Consider the following 26954-nt stretch of genomic DNA (forward strand, 5'->3'; position numbering starts at 1 on the left):
AAATCTATTTCTCTCCATACTGTTAAAAAGGTAAGAGACTGTGCCTCTCATTCATAACACTACTGTGCGTCAAATTCACTTAGATTATCCAGCAGTTATGTGCAGACTCAGTGCCAAGAATTGTTTTAACAGTACTGTCAACCTTGTTCTGAGCTAAAATATAGGAGAAACAATGCCAAACACCCACCTAAACCTCATCTAAATGAGGAACAGCAATACAGTATTCACTGATAGCAAATAGGTCCTCATAAAAAATTTGTAAATATATACCAGCAAAGATGCAACACTGCTCATGCTGTTCCAGCATCTGTCCAACAAGAAGGGCGGAAGTTCAAGAAATTCTTGAAATCAAATAGTCAACCTCTTCTCTGCAACTAGAAATGTACTGATAAAAATTAAAGCTGGGGCTCCCTGGGCTCATGAGATTCACAAGAGATTTGGGGGAGGTCATATGTAGCCTTCTGGACATTGGATGCCCAGGCACAATTTAAATCTAATGCATACTCTAGGGAAAGAATTGGTTGTCAAACATTTTTTTCTCCTTTGCCAGCAGTCCTTGATTACAATGTGTAAATTCAAGAGTATTTACATGTTCAGACAAATAAAAAGGCTGCATTTTATGGTAAAGTTCACCATAGTCTAAATTAGTTGGTTTAAGACATCTTAACTCTAAAGTGAGGATCACTCTACCTCCTTAGCACTGGATTGTACTTAAATCAAAACACCTTATTTATACTATGTCAGATGCATGGTCTACCAATGCAGGAAGTTCCAGTGTATTAGACATGCTCTGAAAAGGTGAATTGACGGAGTTAATTTGAGTAGTTCCATGACTCATTTATTACAGAATACCCTGAGATACTGGGAAAGCTGTGGAATCACTCTCTAGTGCATTAAAAGCAGATGAAAAGATGAGTTTTTGTAAACAGGAACAAGGACTGGGTTAAAATACACAGTTGAAGAATCCAGATTGTTTGCACTCCAGAAGCAGCACCTTCTATTTCCAGTTAAGAAAGCAAATATCGGCCATCCAATGCAGTTGCATAAACAGAATCAATTCATCCAACATTAAACTACTTTCTTGGCACAATTTATTTTTCCTGACCCAAACAAAAAAAAGCTATTACCAAGTCATTAACAATATTCTATCCTAAATTGTCAGTTTAAACAGCCCTATAAAAACATTTTAGAGTTTAAAAAAGTGTGCATGCTATAGATATTAAAACTGCAGTCACCCTTTCAGGAGTCTCAGTTCTCTTTCAAACAATCTTTTATGTCCTAATCTATTCAGTGAGATACAACTCCCCCCACCCCTGTTTAGCTGAAGGCAACAGTATGCTATATTGGAAAGTACCCTATATAGCTTTGTTCAGATAAACCATATTGAATCAATCATACTTCAAGACACTAGTCAAGCCCTTTTGAGTTAATATTTTTATTATTTGACTTTTTAAATGAAGGGCAATAAAGTGGCATCGCATAATTTCAAATTTATTCTAGATGTTCAAGTTTAAGCCACTTCTTGAATAAATGTCTCTTAGTCTTTCCTCTGTTGATTTTTTGGCATTAGTGATCACTGGATTCACTTTTGTCATTGTGATCCTATTGTTTGGAATGCTATCCCATTCACGGAAAGCAGGGAATTCAAGGAAGGAAATAAAACCATTTGAGATTTCACAGGTCCTTTCTAAGCAGAAAGTATACCAATTTATATTAGTTCAGGCTGCATGGCCATTTTTTAAAGCTGCTAGTATTTAATGAGAAGAGAGAATGATCAGTTAAATGAGAGTACTGCAGATTTAATTTCACATCTTGGCCATACTCTGACAAAGAAGAAGTCACCAAATATAGCAACTAGGTCCTGTCCCAAGCCAGGGATTAACTAATGCCCCTCCCCAAACCTTCTCCAGACCCACCCCCCTCCCACAACCCTTTCCAAAGTCTCCCAACTAGACAACACTGTTGGCAAATCAAGACAGCATGAAACATACATCAATAGAAACAAAAAATGTGACATGTACCAATGCGTCAGGTTAACTAACCTATTAAAATGACACAGTTCTCCACACCAGCATTTCTGCTCAGAAGCCAGTTGTACCTTTGCGGCTGAGGGATAAATTTTACAATTTTGAGTATGCTTGGTGACACATTTATAAGTGCTGAAATGCTATAGACAAAGGAGATTGAACACCTGAAAATTTTCCCTGGGATTTCTTTTCAGGGACGCAATGTAACTATCCCACCATGCAGTGGCACTCAAAAATACAATCCAATGCTTTAGCACAAAATTACAATATTCAGTTCAGTATGGTGTAAGGCATGTGGACAAGAAGAGACATCAGCAATATGCAGCAGGAAGGGAATCACTTCCAGACCAGCAGAAAGCATTGGTGCTTGATGCTCCAGTTCATTAGTTTTTAAACTCATTTTGAATCCCTATTTATCGAGGCTGGAATTCATTTAGTTTCTGAGGCCATATGCTTTTGAGTGAATGGTGACCAATTCTTTGCGTTGTTAAAAGATGACATACTGGCTGAACCTGTAGAATGAAAAGAGCACCAGGGATGTCCTGCAAGTGATTGTAACTTGGCCTTCTCTTCTACATGTCACTGTACTAAATTAGGGTCAAGGAGCGGGGTGCAGGTAGTCAAACTGGCCCAGCCACTAGCACTGTCACAAAAAGTTTCTTTAAAAAACAAGGCAAACAAGATTATGAAGCCCTCCTTTATAGAAGTAGCCCATGTTTTTAAAAAAATTGCAAAATCAAAGTATTAGATTTCTGCCATCTAAAAAAAGTATACACACATGCGCTGAGAAAGTGACCACCACACAGATCTCAACAGCACCTTACTGTACAAAATCTAAGACTTGAACCAATCTCACAATTGTAGCCTTCTTTAACTGAAAAGATAAGAGGTCTGGCTATGGCTGGGACAACACACACAGGAACATTTCAGAAGTCAAGGCAGAGATGAAGCTAGCAGCCTTGCTCTTCAGGTTGTCAAAATTTTGTTAACAGGGAAGGGGTACTTCATGCACAAGATGTGTTTTACAAAATACATATCCAAGAAAAAGCAAGAAACCCCCACTTTGCACTAGAATGCAACACTCAAACATTTGCTCTGCCAAAGGTTGCTGCACATGTCTTGTTTGACAGAAGAAGCATGTGAAAGAGGCGAGAAGAGGGGAAGAGGAAGGGAAATCCAAGTTTCAGTCTACTTTTCAAAATCTGTTTCTCTTATAGGGACATCCTCAGTCATCTGATGTCAGACAGTGCACTCTCTTTTGAGAATGATGTGGTCACAACAGGAGTGCCGTTGTTTGCCAAATAGCCTTGCCTCAAGGTTTCAAAGTATGAGGCCTGCACAGGTTTGTGATACTGCAGAACGTTTATGGCATCATCTATCTTAAACCATTCCCTTTTCCTTCCTGCAGGTAAACAGAGAAGGGGAAACAGTTAGTAATATAGTAAAGAAATTGAAGACTTTACAATTCTTTCCATAGAGAAGTTCCACAGACAAATTATATGCCTTTATTAAGAGGACCTCAGCAATAACACTGGCCTGCAATTCTGTGAGAGATGCCACAAGGTATTTCATTGACTGAAGGTTCACCTCTTCAAAATACCAAAAAATAATGATTAAACTTTTCACAATATGGATATACCATTAAAGCAGCAAATCCTTGGTACTGTACAACAAATTATTTCAAGTACTGGTGTTCAAATATCAAAGATCATATGTTATGTCTATGAGAGAGTAATGAGATACAAAAGATTCCTTTCTGAAAAGAAGCAGGTGGATAACTGTAACATGATCGGTCACCTTACAGAAAGTCAGTGGGAGAGGGACAGCTACAGGAAAAACTCTCATTGTAATGCCTGTAAAATTTTCAGTGAGATGCATGCATCTCTTTCTAGTAAACTGCAGCTGAGAGTGGAAGTTTGATGAGAAGGGAGCACTGCATTTTATAGTATGTGTGACATGTGCAACTTTCTATGAAAATGAAGAAACTGTTCAGACATAAAAATCAAATATGATTTATGAGGAAGTGTGGGGTGGGGAGAAAAAGCACTTGGGACTTTAGGAATTACATGAAAGTTTGTTACTATTATAAAAAGATATAATTAGTACATTTTCTTTAAAATATACACGGATGTTATAGAACAGCCTTTCTCTAACTGTGGGTCAGGACCCAATGGGTCCCCATTCATTTCAATGTGCATTTTATTTTTAATATATTAGACTTCATGCTACCATGGTATGTGACTGCATTTGGGAAAATGTTAGATCTGTATTTTTAACAGGCTACTATGTATAGGCTTTTAACTATGATGGTCAATGGGGCTTACTCCTCGGTATATTAAACTGCAGCCTTTGGGATGTTTGGGAAATTTTTTTTAAACAAACCAGCAACTATTGGGGAGGGTTAGGAGGGTTCTTCCTTAAATACATTTTTAAACTTATACTTATTGTAAAGTTTTAATTAATTTAATTTGATTTTTTTGTATGGGGGGTATTAAAATTTTTCTTGCTTGATGATATCACTTCTGGCCCCGATATCACTTCCAAGTTAACAACATCACTTCCAGTTGGCTCCAACATATTGTCATTTTAAAATGTGGCTCCCTGTGCTAAAAAATTTGAGAACCACTGTTATAGAATTAAAGAATTTAAACATTCATGCATGCTCCAAAAGCCACCAAAATAATAAGGCTGCAATACTAACGACACTTTCCTGAGAGTAAGCTCCACTGAACAAAATAGGACTTACTTCTGAGTAGACCTGGTTAAGATTGTGCCCGAAGACTCTTGCCCACCACATAAGCAGTAAATGCAGTCTTGTATAATGTGTATAGTTTTGTATAACATGCTTGCTTACCACATGGGTGCCACATACACATACTTGCCTTGGTTACTCAGTCCTAACCCTGTTTCTGGGCAAGAAGGGGAACAATACCAAAGCCTATAACATGAGCAATGAACAATGAGCTACCCATTACTTTCTTATGTGTCTCCAATTGGGCTGGGGAGAATACTGTAAAAGATTGATAGATGCAAGATATGGAGAAGACAATGGAGGCAGATAGGCCTTAGAAAAAAGTGTCTTATGGCACAACCTCATGCTTGGGAAAGGACTCTTGGAAAGAAACTTGGGAATAGGTAATGTGTTTGTACAAACAATGCTAAAGGAGTCAAAAGGGTGGTGAGAAGTTTATATACTGGCAATAAGGATACAGGTGCTGCAAAATGTGTGCACTGGAGGGGACCAAGAGATCCAGATATGAATTCAGTACAATTGCAAAATCTTGGCTTGGAAAGACCCCATCTGAAATACTGGAGAGCAGCTGTCAATGTAAACCAGGGGTGTCCAAAGTCTTTGGCAGGAGGGCCACATCAGTTCTCTGACACTGTGTCAGGGGCCGGGGGGAAAAGGAATTAATTTACATTTAAAATTTGAATAAATTTACATAAGTTTACATAAATGAATATATTAAAGATGAACTTATATTAATGAATGACGGTCTTGCAATAGCTCAAGGCCTATAAAAGGCCTTGCACAAAGCAAGGCTGGCCTTTCCTTTGCTGCCGCTACTGCATCACAGATGTGAAACAGCAAGAAGTGGAGGGAGCCCTCATCTAACAACTCATGTGAGAGGTCAAACAGTTGCCCTCATGCTGTGAGCAGTTGCGTCAGGCCAGTGTGGGCTCCAACTAATCTCTGGAGGGCCAGAGGCTCACTGGAGACTGGGGGCTTTCTGAGGGCCGCATTGAGAGGCCTTGAGGGCCACATGTAGCCCCAGGGCTGGGGTTTGGGCACCCCTGATGTAAACAGTACTGAGATAAGAACACCTAGTACATGTACTGGTACAAACTAGTATGACCTAGTACAGGACCATTTCCTGTGCTCCACTCAGGGCCACCACAGGCATATGCAATGTTTTCAGTCTCCAAATTTTGGCCCACAAGTCACTTTCACCCTACCAAAGCATTATGATCAGCCCACTGAGCTCAGAGGCATTAGAATTTCATGTGCCTCTATCAATTTCTCCCCTCCCTCCACAACCACACACCTTCTTCCCTCTGCTAGAAGAAAGTGACTGCTGGGGCAGGTTGTTCTGGGAAGAGACAGCAAGCGGCCTTACAGTTGCAAAAATTGCAACTATTTTGCAACTATTTTTTCTCCAGTTGTTAGAATTATGTATAAAATGTATGTATTTTTCTATGATTGACCCACCATAAGAGCAAAACTGAGTGACGTGATTCTGAAACCTGAAAGTCTGGTGACTCCTTCTTTAGAAGGCTACAGTTGATCAGTTAACTTTCATATAGAATTATCTTTACATCATTGTATAAAAAATATGGAAGGTGTCATGTAGGTAAGCACATTCACAAGTTCTGAAATCTTACCCTCCAAAATGAAAATAACTCTCTTCTGTATTCTTGTTATATACCAGTATTTTCACACTTCAAATTCTCTTCACAATCATAAAAGCTAGAATGCTTTTTGTTAGTTTTTGTTTCAAGAAAGTGGGGGTTCTCAGGAGTCTGACAATAGTTCCCAAGTTATACAAAATTTGCTAGACTGAAGGCTTGCCCTTCCCTACCCAACAGAAGATAGCACATTATGATTTCATAAATAGAAGTGTTTGAAAACGGTGATTAATTTTACTCAGAAGTAAGCCTACTGTGTTCAGCAAAGGCTGTAATTCTATCTTACTCACTGGAAACAAGCACCTCTACTCATAAGTCCAGGTTTTTTGTTTAATTTCCAAAAGTAACTAAATCTTAAAAAAGATTCAGCTGCTACTCTCAAGCAAGCAGTTCATGTAAACGGATGTGTGCAAAATTCTTACCAATATTCACAGAGTCCTCCCAGTCTTCCAACACTTCTGTGACAATAAGTACGTAAACATATGTTCTGTGTTTCCGGTCCTGGTTCTTAAAAGAGGCAGAAATATTAGAGTTTTAAAGTAGACACAAACCACAAAAATGGCTAAAGATTATTCTTGAATAAGATAAGAATAGGTACAGTATATTCTCAAAACTGTCTCACCTACATCAATGCCCCACCAAAATCAGAAAATTGAACAGGACTACATATGTAAACATTTCCAATCAAATTGTATAATCCTTAGTTAGAAAATGTTACAACTTTCTAGCTTCTCCAAGGGTAAGAGGCATTACAAATCAGGAATAATTTGATCAGTGATCTAACTAGTTTTACTGAAAGCATTAAAATTTTTAACCATATATAAAGAACATAATTGACTGTACAGTAAGAAAAATGTTCTGTCAATGTGACAATTATTTTGATGCTTACCTCAAAAATTCCTACTAATCTTCCTAATGTCCCTTTCACTCCAGCCTATGAAAATTCAAAGACAAAAAATGGAATTTAATGTTTCGATGATAACAGCTCAACTTATTTTCTTGTTGCAGTTTGGGACAAACTACACATGCCATGGGAAATTAGCAACTATTTTTTCAAGCTTAAAAGCACCTGGGGAGTGGCACTGCTTTACCCTATGGAAGCACTTAACTCTTTCCTCTTTGAAGACTAACACTGCACACTCTCCTGGGAGTAAGCATCACTGAGAACAATGGAACTTTCTTCTAAGTAGACACGAACAGCATTGTGCTGTAAAATTGCCCTCAAGTTGCTTGGCCTGGGGTGGGGGGAGGAAGCAATTCTATCAGGGAAACAGTGCATAAAAAGGGTTAAAACCTCTTCTCCTCCCTTCCCATACCAGTGCTCCAAGTCAGTTATCACACACACACCCATGCTTTTTAAGTTTATTTTGTTTGTTTTTCAAATATTCAAGGATCCAATCACACATCATCACCACATCCAGCTTGTCAAGTTCATAAATAAAATTGACTTCCAGGTTAATGAACAAGAAGAAAGCAGTGCCGGTGTCAAATTGTGTAACAGAAGGAATAGAAGAGCTGGAATTACTTCATGTTAGTCTCACAAATACATACTTTAACCACTTTAACTGCCACAACTCAAATTTTAAAATAGGTCTGACTTTACAAATCAGAGCTCAAGCATGGATCCTCCAGAAAATAAAACAAATCTGAAACTGTTGACCTCTAGTTGTAACACTGAAAACTGTTTAATTTACTATTAACAAGTTCTGATAACACATGCTAGCTAAAGTTATTTTGGTGCCAAAATGGCACGCAAACACACTTCAAAGGAAAGTATAGGTGCCCTAATCCACAAATCCTTATGGATAGGGGTATTTGAAAATGGTTTTTTTCCACAGATTTCGTGATTTGAAAAAAAAAAATGAGAAAGGCAGAAAGCAGTGTTATGTGTTTTTATTCCAAAATCTCATTCCAAGTTTTCATTTTTGTTGAATTTAATCACTTTAATCATTTAATCACTTTAAAAGTGTACTAGGTAGGTGATCTAGTCTGAGCAGATGCAGTTACAGTATTATTTCTAACTGGAAAAGTAATCTATTTTAATTTCTGGAAAATATATTAAACTTCAAAATGTGGATTTGTGTTTTCCTGCGGCATCTGCGGGACTCAGACGAGCCATTTAGACCAGAAAAAGTCACTTCTGGTTTTGCTGAGAAATTGGAAGTGACTTTTTTTTGCCTAAATGGCCATTCAGAGCCTCACAGAGGCCAGCTCCCCTTGCCTCCAGAGGGTCTAGGGCACAGGGAGGGGAGTGTCCTCAGTGTCCACGGATTCATGTATCTACAGGGGGGTTCTGGATCAGAACCCTCGCAGATACCGGGGCATGCCTGCTTAATAGGAATAAAGGTGCTGCCATGTTGCATGTTGTAGAGATATTTTAAAAGACAAAGATTTATTTACTGTCTAGGAAAGAACACTGGGTACCTATCACTACACAGGTAATAAAACAACACTTTAAATGACATGAGAATTATACTATGCAGATTGACATATCAAACAGTAAGTGCATACATGGTAGAATTAATTTGGCTCAACTACCATTTTCAGAAACAAAATGTTAGAAGGATTGCAAGTCCAGATACTCTCCCCCTCTGTAGCAATATTCCTTTTAAAGTGCCTTCAATAGCTACCTTCTTACTTCCCTTTTCAGGTTTTTCCATGGGGTTTAACATAGTAGAGAGGCACTTACAGAAGATAAACACGAGAGGAGAATACAAATACAGAAAAATACAATTTCAACACAGAAAATGGCTAACCATTTACAGTACTTGTCAGCAATTTTTTTAAACAAGGGCTCAATTTTGAAAGGCCACCAATTTACAAAATTAGGGCTCTTCAACCTCTTATGTGTACATCTCTGCCAGAGTCCTCCACATGTGCATTTCAATTGCTCATGCCTTTTTGCCAGAGTCTTGATTTGTGCAGGAGACTGAAGAGCATAAAGGAAAAACTCTGCTAAAGCTGGTGCTGTTCACACTGGTTGCGAACACATCAGAGGTGGTGTTTTCAGAGCTTAAGAACATAAGAAGAGCCAAGGGCTCTTGGCTTGGTGGGCCAAGCCAACATGGATCAGGCCAAGGGCCCATCTAGTCCAGCTTCCTGTATCTCAGTGGCCCACCAAATGCCCAAGGGAGCACACAAGACAACAGACACAACCTGCGTCCTGGTGCCCTCCCTGCATCTGGCAATCAGAGGCAGCTTGCCTCTAAAACCAAGAGCTTACACATACCTACTATGTAACCTGTAATGAACTTTTCCTCCAGATATTTGTCTAATCCCCTCTTAAAGGCATCCAGGCAAGATGCCATCACTACATCCTGTGGCAAAGAGTTCCACAAACTAATTACACGCTGGGTAAAGAAATATTTTCTTCTATCTGTCCTAACTCTCCCAACACTCAACTTTTGTGGATGTCCCCTGGTTCTGGTGTTATGTGAGAGGAAAAACAGCATCTCTCTATCCACTCTGTCCATCCCCTGCATGATTTTGTATGTCTCAATCATGTCCCTCCTCAGGCGCCTCTTTTCTAGACTGAAAAGGCCCAAACATTGTAGCCTTTCCTCATAGGGAAGGCGCCCCAGCCCAGTAATCATTTTGGTTGCTCTCTTCTGCACCTTTTCCATCTCCACTATATCCTTTTGGAGATGTGGCAACCAGAACTGGACACAATACTCCAGGTGTGGCCTTACTATCAATTTGTACAACGGCATTACAATATTAGCTGTCTTAATCTCAATGCATTTCCTAATGATCCCAAGCATGGAATTAGCCCTCTTCACTGCTGCTGCACATTGGGTCGACACTTTCATCGAGCTGTCCACCAGCACCCCAAGATGATGATGATGATGATGATTTACAGTCAGTGGCGTCACTAGGGTTCGTGTCATCCAGTGCAGAATGCCAGTGCGTCACCCCCATGCAGTGGGCGGGGCAACACCCAAGGTGATGTGCCATCACTCTGCCCCCACTGCTTTTTTGGCTGTACCTTTGAATAGAACAAAGATACAACAAATTCTGCATGAAATTACGCATTGATTGATATATAACATGATGGTATTATTCCTCCAAACTGTAATTTTAGTGATTTTGGTCACTAGTGGTGTCACCCCCCCCCCAAGGTGTCAACTTACTAACACTTTATTGCAGCAGTTCTCAAACTTTTAGCACTGGGACCCACTTTTTAGAATGACAATCTGTCCAAGACCCACCAGAAGTGATGTCATGGTGAAAGTGACATCATCAGGCAAATTAAAATAAGAATAAATAAAGTAAAACAAATAATTAAATAAGCAGAAGCCAGCCCTGTTCCACGAAGCGAATTTCCTCTGTAGCCTGCCTGCAATAACACCCCCCCCTCCAAAACCAGTAAGGTTTTCAGTCCCACCCAATGCCCAGTTCAATTAAGAACTTCTGTTTAAACCAGATCACTGTCAGGATCCACCTGGCTTTGCAGGTCTCAAAAAAGTTCACCTTATCAGCTGAAGGCTCTGTTTTGATCCTTTTTAATGGGGGGGGGGGCTGCCTTCTGGAGCACCTGTTTAGCTGCAGGTGCATAGGATTAGGACCATTCTGGTAGCCTTGCACTCTCCTTCACCTGATCTTCCACACCAGCCAAAGCACGTTTGCTTACTCACGAGTAAATGCAACCGTGCGGCATAGTTTCGTTTTCCATAGGACTCAATATATTCATCTGCTTGGAGAAAGCAACTTCCTTCTCAGGTGTTTTTGGGGGTTGCATTTATTGGATCAGGACCATTCTGGTGTCGTTGGATTCCTCTCAGCCTGCCTTTCCGATGGACTGAGGCATGTTCACCTACTCGCAAGTAAATGCACGATACAGCTCACTTTCACTTTCCATAGGAATCCATGCATTTGTTGTTCTCCAGTTTTTTGGCCATAACTTCTGACAGAAAGGCGATATTTCACTCCGGTTGTTTGCATTGCATTCCGCTCAAAATTCTGCATCCAATTCTGCTCAAAATTCTGCATAATATGATGGGTATACTACTAACCACCGTTATTTTAGCATGTCACACACACACACACACACACACCCCGGTGCACGTCACCCAGGGCAGCCTGCACCCCCCCCCAGCGGTTTATAATATTTAATCTCTCTCCTGATCTGTCTCAGACAGCTCAGAACCCATTAACCTATATGTAAAGTTTTGATTCTTTGCCCCAATGTGCATGACTCTACACTTACTTACATTGAAATGCATCTGCCATTTTGCTGCCCAGTCTCCCAGTTTGGAGAGATCCTTCTGGAACTCTTCACAATCTCTTCTGGTCTTCACCACTTGGAAAAGTTTGGTGTCATCTGCAAACTTGGCCACCTCACTGCTCAACTCTGTCTCCAGGTCATTTATGAACAGGTTGAAAAGTACAGGTCCCAGGACAGATCCTTGGGACACTCCACTTTTCACCTCTCTCCACTGTAAAAACTGCCCACTGACACCCACTCTCTGCTTCCTGGACCTCAACCAGTTCGTAATCTAGGAGAGGACCTGCCCTCTAATTCCCTGTGGAATTTTCTCAGCAGCCTTTGGTGAGGGACCACTTCTTGCAGCTAACAAGTAATGGTACGTCTTGCACTTGGCAACTGTTTTTGCAATAGTCTCAAATAATTTTTTGGATCCAACAAATAATTTACTTTATCTCAAATGTGGAACAACAAGCAGGTCTGGCAATGAGATCCTGCTGAGACCAATGCAAAAATACAACATTGAATAAGTTGCATTAAATCCTCGTTTGCATAGTGTAAGGAGTTCTCATAGTTGTTATTCATGAAACAAACTGGCCCTATTCAAAAATTAGCACTCATACATAAAGGAACACATGAGAACTAATTTCTGAACAGGACTACTGTCTTCTCACAAAAAAAGGAATTCCAGCCATACCCATGGGGCTGACTATCTTGGATCAAGCATAAGTAACAAGTGCTTTTCTAGGCAACAGGCAGCTGTACCTTATGATTTTTTAATGCTTGGACAGACTTCTAAATATCAAATCTCTCCTTCTCTTGGCAAAATGCATGAGCTTTCTCTCAATCACTGCTCTTAATCTTTCAAAGAAAAAATGGCAATTTAAACATGCATCTGTTCTTCATAATTTATGCAATGTAGATATATTTTGTACTCTTAACATTTGCATTAATTAAAAACACTCCTTAATTCCACCCAGACAATAACCTTAATATTGTTTTCATAATGATATATCCAAGCGTGATGAGAATCCAACTAGATGTTACATATAAAAGCATGTACAGTACCCACCTATAAGAGTATTTTAAAAATGAAACAGATTCGTAAATGGGTTGCAAGAATAGTTCAGAACCTTCTAGCTGAAAGAAACTGGGTTTAGGATGCAAGCAAAGAAGCAGTGGGCAAGGAAAAGGTAAAGCACACCTGAATCATTCTCAAATCCTCCTACTCCAGAAGCTATACTTCTGAAAAGCAGTGACCAGGGGTGAGTATATTTTTGCAGTCATCTCTAGTTTGGACCAGTGTTTGAATTTGACTTAGGGAACTGACAATATTCTCTAATTGGCAATATCAGACAGTTTATGGACTGAGGAGCACAATATTATTATCAGTAGATTAAAAAGGAAGTTTCCAGCTGCAGAATTTGGGAATCCCTGCTCAAGTCAGAATCACTGTCACAGATACAAAGACCAGGGATAAAATTATATTGAAGCTGCTATCTCAACTAAGAGTCTGACAAATAATGCAATTAATTGGATAGGCATTTGTTCCTATATGTGGAATGAAGCAAACAAAGGAAAAATGAGAAGGCGTTAAAACAGTGCCAACAGCTTAACTCCAAGCACATCTTGGAGACTCACCTCTTCACAGACTTCCCGTACAGCAGCCACACTGGGCTCCTCTTCAGGCTCCATACCACCTCCCGGGACAATCCATCTATCTGGATGACGACTACTGCTCACTAACAGAACCTACCAATGAGAACATAAATTCATTATATGGTTGCAAAATTTTGAAATAATTCTTGCTATATATAAGAAAGCTTGTAATCATCTCCCCCAATGCTGTTAAATTCCTATGAATACATCAACTCTTTTTGGATACCACCAATTCTCAACGCCTTCCCTATTTACACAATTTACTGAAAAGTAAAATGGGTTGATTGAAGTTTGGGACTTTCCATCAACTTTTCCAATAACAGCTATTTATCACATAGTGAACTTGAAACTGAAACAGAAAGCCTGTTCTGGTTACCACTTTAAATACCAGTGGGCATGGCACTTGAAGAAAAAAAAAAGCAAGCAAAGAGTAAGCTATCTAAGACTTGGGGGGGGGGGAACAGAGACTTCTGTATGTATGAGGACTTGCAAACTCCAGGAACTCAGCCAAATTAGAAAGGAGGTTGCAGCTTTTAAGCTAGTCAAGCAATACAATATTACTTTCTTGTTTGGACTACTACAGCATGAGCTGCCCTCAACAACCCTGCACAGAAGGGACAGCCAAAGCAGCAGAGATTCGCCTGAGGCAACATACAGATTTGCCACCCCTCCCCCTTTGCCTGGCTCCTTCTTCTGTGTGGACTCTTGAATCCAAGTGGGAAGCATGCTGATTTATGCCCAGAAGACATTTCCTCCTTTATTTAAAGAGGCCATGCAGAAGAAAAAGCAATATTGCTATTTCCATCACCAGACTGTTTTAAAGCACCTGGTGGAGGAAAGCAAGAGCCAGATTACTGTGCTCCGACTATCAGAACATAGCAATATCACTCCTTTCTCTGCACAGGCACTTTATGCAAAGCAGGCAATACAGGGAGTACACCCTACATTGCTTGCCTTAATTAAAGAGCTACATGGACAAAAGGGCCAGTAAGGAGGTCAGCTCTGTCAGCTGCAGCAAAGTAGAGAGAGGTGCAGGCATCTGTTCACTACCCACTCCTTGGGCCTCAAGCCACCACCAGATGCAAATGAGCTGGCCCTGATTCAGAGACTTCAACTAGAACAAAATGCAGTTGCAGAGGTTTAGAAAGGATCTAACCAGTAGGTCCCAAACTTTCTCTTTTCATGACATCCCTAGACCAAGTACAGGGTCAGCCTCATTACCTGCAGGTTCATTATCCACAGTCTTAATAGACTGTGGGTTCCAAACCTGCAGTCTAGGGCTGGACCTGAGCTCCAGGACAAGGCCAGAGATGTTCTATGGCTACATCCAGGAGCCTTTCTGAGGCCTGCAGAAGTCACACACAGCCTGAGTGCAGATTCAACAGCCTCAGGAAGGCTCTAGACATGACCAAAATGAGGTTCTGGTCACGCCTGGAGGCTCTGTGCATCGGAACTCAAGGATTTCATTATCCTCAAGTTTTGGTATCAGCAGGGGTCTGTAAATGAATTCCTCATGGATACTGAGACTCCACTGTATAATTTTCTCATGACACTGCTCACTGTGTTTCCCTTGGTGTCTTTAAATACCTTGTAGTTCTGTGTTGCTCTAGGGTACTGCAGCACACAGTTTGGGAACTGCAGATCTAGATTATATGTTTATTCCATTTGTTGCACCAGCTGCATTGGTTGTCAACTTGTTCCCAGACAGGATTCAAGGAACCAGTCACCATCTTGAAAACCCTGAAAGAGCTATGGTCCAGGCTGCTTTCTTCTGTGTGAATCTGCCCATTCCCCAAGATCATCTGGAGAAGCTCTCTTCCATTGGAGTTCCACTACCTTCAACATCCTAAGGGGCTTCTCTGTGATATCTTCCATCCTATGAAACCCCCTGACACGGGAGATACAACTAGAGGTCTTCCCCTATCTGTATTTTGGGGCAGGTTTAAAATTGTACTTTTCCAGGAGACTTCTGCTGGCCTGCTTTGATTATTTCCCCCTGACTTTCTTGACTGTGTGATTGATGGGTGATATGTTTTGGTGTTTATATCATTTCCCTTCTTGTTTCTGATAACTGGTTTATAACTACAGTCCAACCTCAGCAGTCCAACTGCAGATAATGAAATCCATGATGGGAGCTGGCATCTGCTTCCAGATAGCGGTCTGATGCCCGAGGAGGCTGTGTGCAGCCTCATCGAGCTTCTGAAGGCCCCCAGAAGGGGGAAAATCCACAGATGACACTGAAGTGTTAACTGCAACTGTGCGCAATCTATTCTTTGTCCTCTCTGGTAGCCTGTAGAGAAGCACTCACTTGGCAAGATGCTTCCCCTTGGACCACCAGCGACCACATGCAGTTGCAGCCAGCACTTCTGGTGTCTTGCTGAGCTCCACGGAATACCAGATTTAATTGTACTTTTTTGTGTGCAGGGGATTGAATGTGGTCCACGGCAATTCCAATTTTTGCCTTAGTGGTTCGCGGGTTCCTAAAGGTTGTGTGGAACCACTGCCCTACACAAATGGATAGATCAAAGGTGGGCTGTACCCATGCTCTTTGACAGCAGGTATGCACTGTATGATCAATAGTTACTTCAGTATAAGCGAGGAAAAACACTCTTCAACTCTCCAGTTAAGCTCCTGAATGAAGAAAAACTATATTAATCCCCCTCAAGTCAACTCAACTTTCTGAACCAAAAATAGGAAAGAGAATGGAGACCTCCTACATACTTCCATTCAGGACTTCATCTGTGAATAAGTACTGCTCCCTGGAATCTGAACCAGAATAGTTTTGGGGTGAAGGAAGCATTAAAGCATTGGTTTAGAAGTGCCAGTAGTTTCTATTCCATTAGTGCAGGAATGAGGTCCTAGTATTTGCCCACCAGATGTCCTTGCTCTTTATAAACAGTAACTCATAAGAAGCGACCTTTCCACTTTAGGGTTTCACTATTCCTTGATAAAAGACCAAAATCTGAGTGGGATGAAAGCGCGGCTTATGAAAGCATGGAAACAAAAGCAAGTTTCCAGAACATTTTTGGCAGCTGAAACAAAGTATGTTTCAGAACAACCAATTCACAGCGCCTTCCGGTTGTATCTCAGGGTGTTCTGGGGTATGGGGACTCACCATGGATCGCAGGCCTGCAATGGAGGACCTCAGAGGTTGCATCCAGGAGGTCTCCTGAGGGCATCAGAAGGTCTGCCAGAGCCTTCTGAGATGCATTTCCACTTTAGCAAAGAACTGGAAGTGCTTTTTAGAAGGCTCCAGCAGGCCTTCTGGGGCATGGGGAGGCCACGCACAATCTCCCAACGCCTCAGATGGCAACAACATCCAGGACATCAACAACAGTCATGTCCAGGAGGTCCTCTGAGGCCCTCCATCATGGGCCTGTGATCCACAATGGATTGCAGGTCTGTGAATCACAAGTCTGCGGAAACAGAAGTGAAATAAACAAGATTTGCATTTACTACCTTGATGACAATAGGGTGTTAATAAGCCATTACCATCCAGTATAGGGTTATCTGGGTCTCTGAGGCTTGGAATACGATCTCTGTGACCTGAGGATGTGTGTGTGCCAAGGCTTTTGCAGGGACAGAAGTGAATAGAGATATGCAGCATTGGCCTATGTCATTGGCAGGCAGTGACCTCTCTGGACTGACCTACGTTTCTGCCCTTGCCTTGCAATAACTTCCGCGTGCTGCACTTTCAGCCTCAACCCTTAGGTCTAGCATCTTACTGCAGGGACTTTGGGTTGGAAAATGCACTTTTAAAGGTCTGGATGCTTGTATAGTTTACCATAATGCCAATCCAGCTCAGTCAACACCATGTTCAACATGACCCTAGGAAAGCCATATGCAAATAAAAGTCAACAACGGGCCAACACCACACACCGCAGACACCTGCATATAAGTCGATCCCACAGATAAGCCGAGGGCAGGAATTTTCCATGACCCTCGGATAAGTTGGAGGTTAAACTTATGGGGGTGTCTGACTATAGTTTTGTCTGATTTTACCCAAGGCCAGATTCTGAAAAATAACCTACCACTAATTGTTACCTAAGAACTGTAGTCTAATTTATTAAAAACATAGTAAAAAATCATAAGATACATTTTTGTTTTTAAAAATTCTGGTCACCACCTTTTTGTAAACACTTATCAGAGTAAGAGCACTGTAAACAACATGCCAGTAAAACAGTGGTTCCCAACCTGGTATTCATATACTCCCAGGGACTGTCAACAAGACATTTAGGGGTACTTGAAAAAGAATGGAATAGTGGCAGAAAAAGGCAGGTCGTGCTCCAGAATCCCTAGCAAGGAATGAATGCCTTACAAGGACCAGCAAGGCAGAAAGGGCGGTAGCTAGTTGGCTGTGAAAGCCCCACCAATAGCTAATTTTTGGTCATCAATTCATGTATGAACCAGCGACTGAAAACCAGTACAGTAAAAAAGCGGAAACATAATATGGAAAATGATCAATCACCCAGAATTTCTCAGGACACTTCTGGTGCAAAACAGTGCAAAGGCAGAATCTTCTGTTCTTCAAACAGATGAAAAGAGAAAATATGTGATGAATACATGAAGTCTGGGTTTTCACAGAGAGGAGATGAGGGCTTGTATTATTACAAACATTTTGCTAATATGAAGGGTACAATTTATGGAAATGGGTTGCCAAGGGATATGCAAGTGAAAAAGGTTGGGAATCACTGCAGGAGATCCATGAATCAAATCTACCTTTAAGGTGTCTGGTATGTTAAGCCAGAAGCTCTACATATAACATACAATGTATAACACATAACTGGGAGTATGCAATTCAATTCACAGCAGAGAGATGCAGCTGCATATAATTGCAACCCTTTTTACTCAGAAGTAGACCCACTGCTTTCATGGGAGTTATTCTTAAATAATGGTGCACTTAATTGTAGCCTGGGACTTTATTTCAAATGGAAAGGAGGATCCCATCCTGGTGCAGAAAAGAGACCTCTGCCAAATACATGCATGCCTTTGCAAGAAGGAACCAGGTTGCAGAGAATAAAAGATTAACTTTGGCTGGAATTTCCCATGAAAGTTACTATAGAAACAATTATCTCTGCATTGCTTTAATTACAGGCTTTAGCAAGAAAGAAACTTTTCAGAGTTGAAAGGCTCTGCCTTCTGATTGACCGGGAGATAAGGTGAAGTGATAATTGGAGCTTGATTACTTGGCAAAAATTTTATGTACATACTATAGTATGTACAGCTAGTATAGTACAGCTAGTATAGTACAGCTAGTATCTATGGTAGGTTTTAATACATTATTACTCATGTTCAACTTCTGAATGGGCATAATTCTTCATACTTCCTTGGTATCATTAGTTGCTCACAAACATTTTTCAGTGTTTCTCAAACTGTGGGTCAGGATCCACTAGGTGGGTTGCAAGCCTGTTTCAGTAGGTCCCTGTTCATGTCAATGTGTATTTTATTTTTAACAGATTTGATGCTACCATGGTATGTGACTGCATTTGGGGAAATGTTACAGATCTGTACTTTTAACAGGCTGCTATGCATATGATTTTAACAATAACACTGTTCAACAGATTTTAACTTTTTTTTAAATACAAAAACAAAGTTAGACATTCTTTATAGATTTTTGGTTGCTGAACCAAAGATTTTAGATTTTAATCACAGTTAAAATACTCTCCTAGCTCAAATTTCCGAGTAAATCGACCATTTCTGTTTCACATATACTTCAATGGGATTTATAATAGTGACAATCATAAATCAGCATGGCAAACGTTAAATTCCAGTCAGGGTGAGTTGGATCACGTGTCTTTGCCTCATGAATCACATGATCATAGCAAAGAAGTGATTGGAACCAGATCCATCCAGTTTGGACATCCCATTTAAATATATGTGATATCTATACAAAATATAAATGGTCAAATTAATCCGGAACCATAGCTAATAGAGGATTTTCACTGTTATTTTTGTGTTCAGCACCCAAAAATCTATAAACTACAGTACTTTCATTCTTGTAAAAGTTTCATTGTTGAACAGTATAATCAATGAGGCTTACTCCCTGGTAAGTGTGGATAGGATTACAGCCTTTGGGATGTTTGGGGAATTTTTTTAAATAGATCAGCAATTACTTGTGAGGGTTAGGAGAGTACTTTATTTTAAATAAATTTTTATACTTACTGCAAAGTTTTAATTTACTTGATTGATTTTATTTTTAGTATGAAGGTACAAAATATTTTCCAGCTTGAGGATGATACTTTTGGCCCAACATCACTTCCAGATTGTCATTCTGCAAAGTGGGTGCCAACACTAAAATGTTTGAGAACCACTGTTCTAATTGTTTAGGGATCAGGCTATCAACAATGAATTACTGAGCAAGGGGAGCAAAGAAAGAACAGTTTAACTGTCCCAACACCAAAAGCTGGCTCAGGCACATTACTGTCTTATTGACAATATTTTTTAATTGTCTTATTATTGGTCCTTATTGGCCCGAATATCACCATGGGGCATATACAATAACCCACATTGCATGGGAACAATGAGGAATGGATTTATTGTATAAGCTCATTTGATTTCTTTAGAAAGCTGAGGAAGTATTCCCTGTTGGCCCAAGGCCTCTTTAAATGTCTTAAAGAGGCCTTGTGGCAAACTAACTTATCTTGCTCGTATGTTGTGAGGATTTAAAAAAGGGACAACCATGTGTATACCAGAACAGATGAAGCTGCCTTATCCTGTGTCAGGTAATCCAGATTGCCAGCAGCTCTTCAGAGTCCCATACAGAAGCATTTCCCAGGACCTACTACCTGAGATGATCTTATTCGGAGATGCTACGAATTGAACCAGGGACATTCTTCAAGTTAAGAATGTGCTCCAACACTGACAAACAATAGCAGCAGAAAGTAATTACACTATTCACATTAAGTTGTCAAGTCTTGGTTTAAGGCTAAAAAAACAAGAGTAAAATGAATAGTATTATGTACTTTAATGGGTGGGTATTCCACAACCTAGATATTACGGCTGGAAAACACTCTAACTTATCACCACCCACTTTACTGCAATCCTGCAGATGTTGGGGGCACTATTCTACAGTCTCCACTATTGAAAAGACAACATGAGCAGATTCGTACAACAGGGGATTCATGTGCCATGCTTTTGAGAGTCTTAAACATTAAACTCAGCACTTTAAATTGGGTCCAGAAGTCAACTGGTAGTCAATTGTACTGCTCCAGTACAGCAGGGACAACTTTGGAATAGTGTGATCAAAATTTCTCACACCAGGATAATCCTGAACCAACTGAAACTTCTAAACACTTTTCAAAGGCAGTCCCATAAACACTGTCTTGCAAATAATCTAGTCTACAAAACAGCATTTGGAAAAGCTGCTGCCCAATTCATTGCAGCATCTTTTTCAATTCATTGCAGCATCAAAAGGTTATTTTTGGTGTCTTCCTTTTGAGCTTTGGGATAGGTAACCATATTTTTCCTTTATTTTGATATGTAAGCTGCTTTGTGAACTTTTTGGTTGAAAAGGAGAATATAAATTTTATTTTTATGAATAACATACAAAATATTTACTAACAAGTTTTTAATTAGAGTGGAGGCATTAAAAATGAAGAAGCTAGTGGAAGTGGCAAGCAAGTCTCTTCCTTACAAGTGGATACCTTCTTACTAATGCTAGTTATTTGAGAGATACTATATTTTCAGATCATAGCAAATTCATAAAAAAATCATAGTAAATACATATGAATTATTTTGGAATCACTGATTCAGAACAAATACCATGTCTTGAGAATGCTCTGTTTAGCAAGTACCCTCCCCAGAAAACAATAGCCTGATAATTTTTTATTTGTACTTCAGAATACTTTAAAATCCCTTTCTAAATTCTGTATTCAGACTATTGTTGCCCACCACCAATTAAATTGTAGCCTAATGAATAATTTCAATTGGCTGTTTAAAATGAGAGAGAAGACTTCAAAATTTAGCCAATTTAGCCACTGTCAAGTTGCCACAAGCGTTCTCCACAGAAGCACCTGCAATGCAACCTTGACTTCACACATATATCCAACAATTCCAGCCTCAAAGTAGCTGCTTCAGACATCACACTGTGTTCAACAGGGCTTACTTCCTCACAGACATACGCAGGATAGCAGTCTAAAACTGACAGAAAGGAAGAATAAAATCTAGCAGAAATGACCATTCTGAACTTTACAAAGCAGGCAAACAATGCAAACATCCATAAATATAGTTCTATTTGGACCAGTCCAATGTTAAGAACATAAGAACCCTGCTGGATCAGGCCCATCTAGTTCAGCCCATCTGTATCTCACAGCTGCCTACCAGATGCCTCAGGAAGCACACAGTCAATAAGGTGCCTGCATCCTGTTGCCACTCCCTTGCATTTAGCATTCAGGGGAAGACAGTGTTCAACAGGGCTTACTTCCTCACAAACATGCACAGGATAGCGGCCTAAAACTGACAGAAAGGAAGAATAAAATCTGCTCAAATCCCTTTTAAAGAAATCTAAACCAGGTGCCATCACCATGTCCTGTGGCAAGGAGTTCCACAGATTAATTATGCACTGGGTAAAGATATTTTCTTTTGTCTGTTCTAATTTTCCTGCCACTGAATTTTAGAGGATTCCCCCTTGTCCCTGTGTTGTGCGAAAGGAAAAAGAACTTTCCTCTATCCACTCTTTCCACCCCTGCATAATTTTTTTGTCTCAATCATGTCTCCCTCAGGGGCCTTTTTTCTAGATCAGCAGTGCCCAAACCCTGGCCCTGGGACCACTTGCAGCCCTCGAGGACTCCCAATCCAGCCCTCAGGGAGCCCCCAGTCTCCAATGAGCCTCTAGCCCTCCAGAGACTTGCTGGAGCCCATGCTGGCCTGACGCAACTGCTCTCAGCGTGAGGGCAACTGTTCAACCTCTCACGTGAGCTGTGGGATGAAGGCTCCCTCCACTGCTTGCTGTTTCACATCTATGATGTGCATTACATCTTTGTAGCAGCGGCAGCAAAGGAAAGGCTGGCCTTGCCTTGTGCAAGGCCTTTTATAGGCCTTGAGCTATTGCAAGACCTTCATTCATTCATATGTTCCATCTCTAATATATTTATTTATGTAAATTTATTCAAATTTGAAATGTAAATAAATTCTTTTTATTCCAGGCCCCAATACAGTGTCAGAGAGATGATGTGACCCTCCTGCCAAAAGGTCTGGACACCCCTGTTCTAGATTAAAGAGCCCCAAACACTGTAGCCTTTTCTCATAAGGGAAGTGCCCCAGCCCACTAACCATTTTGGTAGCTCTCTTTTCCAGTTCCACTATAGCCTTTCTGTGGCGACCAGAACTGCAGATGTGTCCTTACCATTGATTTGCACACTGGCATAATAATGGCCGTTTTATTCTCAATCCCTTTTTAAGTAATCCTGAACAAAGAACTGGTCTTTACCACTGCCACACACTGAATTGATACTTTCATCGAGCTATCCAAGATCTCTCTCCTGATCTGCCACAGACAACTCAGAATATACATGAAGTTTTAACTTTGAGCCCCAATGTGCATAACTTCACACTTACTCATACTGAAGTGCATCTGCCATTTTGTGACCCATTTCCCAGGTTAAAGAGACCATTTTGGAGCTCTTGACAATCCCTTCTGGATTTCACCACCCAGAAATGTTTAACATCATCCATGAACTTGGCCACCTTGGTGCTTACCCCAACTCCAGATCATTGGGACATACCACTTTTCACCTCACTCCATTGTGAACTGCCCATTTACACCCATTCTGTTTCCTGGTCTTTAACCAGTTCCTAATTCACAAGAGGATCTGCTCTCTAATTCCATGACTGTGGAGTTCTCAGGAGCCTGCACATTCCTGCATTTGTTACAATCTCACACAGAGTTGCTAAAACAAGTAGTTTTAACATGCAAAACATTTCTTCATCTTTCCCTTAATGCTAATCTACAGATGGAATAACTCTCCCTCTCCTGCAGTGTCATGCCTCCTTCATTTCAAGTTCAGCTTGCTTTCAATAAGTTATCCATTAAATGCAAGTGCTATCACATGCTGTTCGTGCTATCTCCACCTACCCCTCTTCATGAGAATACTACTATTAATGTGGAACTAGCTTTATTCTAGCATTATCCTGTACAAGCAACAAACAGCCCTCCTGTCTCCTGCACACTTGCTACATTTGTTAGTTCACTAAATAAGGAACGACTCCTGCAAAGACATTCTAAGGGCTGCTGGGGTAAGAGTTGCATGAGAGGAAATAGCATGTATGCTTCTCTCACAACTGTGCTGTGCCACAGGTATTTTTGACTGGTACCCACAATGCAGCACATCTAAGAACAGCACATATGTTCAAATATATTCTTGTCTTCTATCCTATAGTAGCACAGAAGGGACCATTCATGGTGATCCAACATGCAGCCCACAGGCTGAGGCCCTTTTTTGGCAAAAAGCACAGCTACAGTCCCCCACCTCCTCCTGCTTCAGTGGCCTTTTGGTCTCCCTGCCACGCTGTTCCAGATTCTCCTCTGCTGCTTGCATCCTGAGTCAACCCAGAACACACAAGTAATTAGTGGTGATGTCATCACATCAACCGCCAATTACTTCCAGGTTGGCACAGCCCGGAGGGTCACGCAAGGGTCATTTGCCACACATACCCCCACTGCTCAAAGTTGATTTAGAACCTGATCTAGAACGTATAGGAAGATATTTCAGCGTTCAATCCACAACAGTAGAATTCCTTTCCCTCTACTTCAAATTCCAATTTATACAAAACAGTAGAAATCTACAACAGAACAGAAAAACCTCCTCAACAACTACAGTAATTTGGTAACCATGCCTCCTAATCCACAATGCAGACATTTGTAATTGTCCTTATCTCCTCATTTAAGATCTTCATTTGCTGGGTTGTCAGCCATTGTTGACTAACAGTGTTATACAGTAGGCAGATTAGCATAACAGTGTTCAGACTTGCCCCTCAACTATGATAATAATAATATAATAATATACAGTATTTGTATACCGCTTTTCTTGGTCTTTATTCAAGACTTTATTCAAGGCGGTTTACACAGGCAGGCTTATTAAATCCACGCAGGGATTTTTACAAATTGAAAGAAGGTTCTCTCTTTCAAGAACCACCACATTCAAGCTGTTACACTCCGATCTGGTTTAACATTCTGGCCTCCATCCTCCCACGCTCCGAGCAGATGGAACAGCTCAGCTGCAGCTTGCCAGCTGCTTCAAGGTCGCAGGGTGCCGGTGGCCTCGAACTGGCGACCTTGTGGATGTTAATCTTCAGGCAAATGGAGGCTCTACCCTCTAGACCAGACCTCCTGCCCACAGCCATCTCTTACAAATTCATTTTTACAGGAAGTCAAAATTGCCCCAACCACAGCAGACAACTTTATAAAGATTTTATCACTTTGTTAAATGATCATAAGCCTTACAAAGTCAACTATCTCCAAGATTCTCATTACTTAAGGAAGCACTTCTTAAGTGTTGCAGGTAACTACATAACTTAATTGAAGTTGAATACAGTGCAATTCTACATCTATTATAGCAAACAAATTTGTATACTGGATAACTACTGCACTGTATAATTACAGCAATATAGCTACTTCACTGTAGTATAACAACTTTACCGGTCTTGCAGATAAAGGAATCGCTTTAGAAAACAACTGGTAGAGTCTGCTGCCTGGCTCACATTTCCATGGGAACACAGTACAAGGAAACCCAAAGCAGGAAGGAAGTCAGAGGGAAAACAGGACAACAAAATACCAGAGTGCTGAAGAAGGCAGGGAAATTGAAGGGAAACTGAATGAATCCCCTGCATCCATTGTCCCTGCAAATGCATTCATGCAGTACACATACTGAACTAACTTTTCTCTTATAGTGCATCTAAATAATTGTGTTCATCCTCCCCTATTCATAACTGAAGTGGAGTGAAGTCAACCAAGCTTCCAAGTGTTACCAATATTCAATTGGGAAAAATCCCAAGCAGTCTACAAATAACTCCAAAAATGCTGCAATCGAATGGCACACGGAACATTAAGTGCAAAGTGAAACACACTGAGATTTTAAAATCTAACTTCACTGGCTCCAACTCTGCAATCCTATGGATGTTTACTGTGAAGTTCCATTGTCTTCAATGGGGTTTATTCTCCTTCACACAGAAAGCTAACATGGAGAGCGCACCCTTCTTACTAACATATTAGTTATACATACAGATGGTCTTTAATGTCCCTTCCCAACATTCAAACATTCCATCCCTTACGCAAAGTCTGAAGTTGCATAACCCAGACATTTCTAAATGCACGTTTGAACCTTAGCTAATCATTTTAGAAAGTTATCCAAGTTCATCACAGAAGAGTCAATCAATGGCTACCAGACACTTTAAGCCATTATTTTGGTTGATAAAACTCAACCCATACCCTTTTATCATGTTATCCAACCAACAGACTGGAAAAATCTCTCTCAGTCTCCACCTCCTTTCTAGTGCAGATGGTGCAAATTTGCACCATGATAATTCCTTTTGTGATACAAGCATAAAGGCTAGCAGGAGGGTTTATCTATTCTACACATGAACCGCTGCAAACATGAAGCCATGATAAATTCTACTTGGTCAGTTCTTCTTTCGTTAACTTTCAAAAATGAAATGGATGATTTACCACACTGAAACAGTTCTCCCTAAGCATTCACATAGTTATGTCTACACTTGCCCTGTTCAAGTGAACAAGGCTAGTGCAAAACAATTGTGGTACCTGATAACTTTTGTAAGCAGCTCTTCCAGAAACAATAGCTTTATGCAGCAGTTCTGAAACTCTCAGGATGTTTGAGAACTGAGGAAAATTGTTGTGAAGGGGGAGGCAGCAATGCAATCCCTGACACTACTGCCAGAGACAGTGGGGGGGTGTTTATCTATAGGCATCTCCAGAATCCCGGGGGGGGGGTTTCCAGGGAGTCTGCGGACCCCTCTGCAGCACTTCCCAAGCCTCCAAACGTGTGTAAAAGTAAAAAAATACCCACTTCCAGTTTAGCAATAAAAACAGAATGTTTCTTTTTTCAGAAGTTTGGGGGCCTGAGGAGCACTGCAGAAGCTTTTTGGACCCTCCCAGGAGGCCGGAGCGATCTGTAGGCAAGTATAAAATCCTTGTCTCTGGCAGCAGCCAACTGCCCTGCCTTGTCCCTGAGGATTACGCTGCTGCCTTCCTCCCTCCCCCACCCCTTAAGGGTTTCTCAGGCTGGGGCATTGTAATGCCCCAGTTTGAGAACCACAGGCTTTATGTGTTGAGGTCCTCATTTGTAACTGCAAGAGAAGGACAGATCAATGAAATGCAACTGTACCCAAAGTGTACTACTGTTCTGGATCATACTGACATAGCAGTATGCTATGCAATAAGTGCAATAAGTCCACATTATTCTCAGGTGGGCTCATTGCATAGTTTGTTGTTTGGATACAATACAGTTGTAGTAAAAATGAAAATATGTAAAAGCCTACTTTGGACTAGCAGCAATCTTCATGCTCATGTTGCACACATTCCGTGATGAATAGCCATTCCTTTCCACAGGATACTGTTCTGTATTTATGTTGGTACATACAATTTCATGAAAATTACAGTTTTCATGTCTATTACATAGAATCAGTCTTCTGGCAGCCATATAAAA

General features: G+C 40.7%; 1 protein-coding gene across 1 annotated transcript in view; it reads right to left on the reverse strand.

Moving 5' to 3' along the window:
* Nucleotides 1-1926: 1926 nt before the first annotated feature.
* NUDT3 (nudix hydrolase 3) overlaps nt 1927-26954 on the reverse strand; it is a 33237-nt gene continuing 8209 nt past the window's right edge. Inside the window, exons 2-5 of the mRNA XM_066622842.1 lie at nt 13279-13389; nt 7324-7368; nt 6857-6941; nt 1927-3429 (exon numbers count right to left, since the gene is read on the reverse strand). Of these exons, the coding sequence (XP_066478939.1) occupies nt 3257-3429; nt 6857-6941; nt 7324-7368; nt 13279-13389 (414 nt within the window). The 3' untranslated portion in view covers nt 1927-3256. The remainder of the gene's footprint in view (nt 3430-6856; nt 6942-7323; nt 7369-13278; nt 13390-26954) is intronic.

The sequence above is a fragment of the Tiliqua scincoides genome, chromosome 4, assembly GCF_035046505.1.
Source record: "Tiliqua scincoides isolate rTilSci1 chromosome 4, rTilSci1.hap2, whole genome shotgun sequence".
NCBI classification, from domain to species: domain Eukaryota; kingdom Metazoa; phylum Chordata; class Lepidosauria; order Squamata; family Scincidae; genus Tiliqua; species Tiliqua scincoides.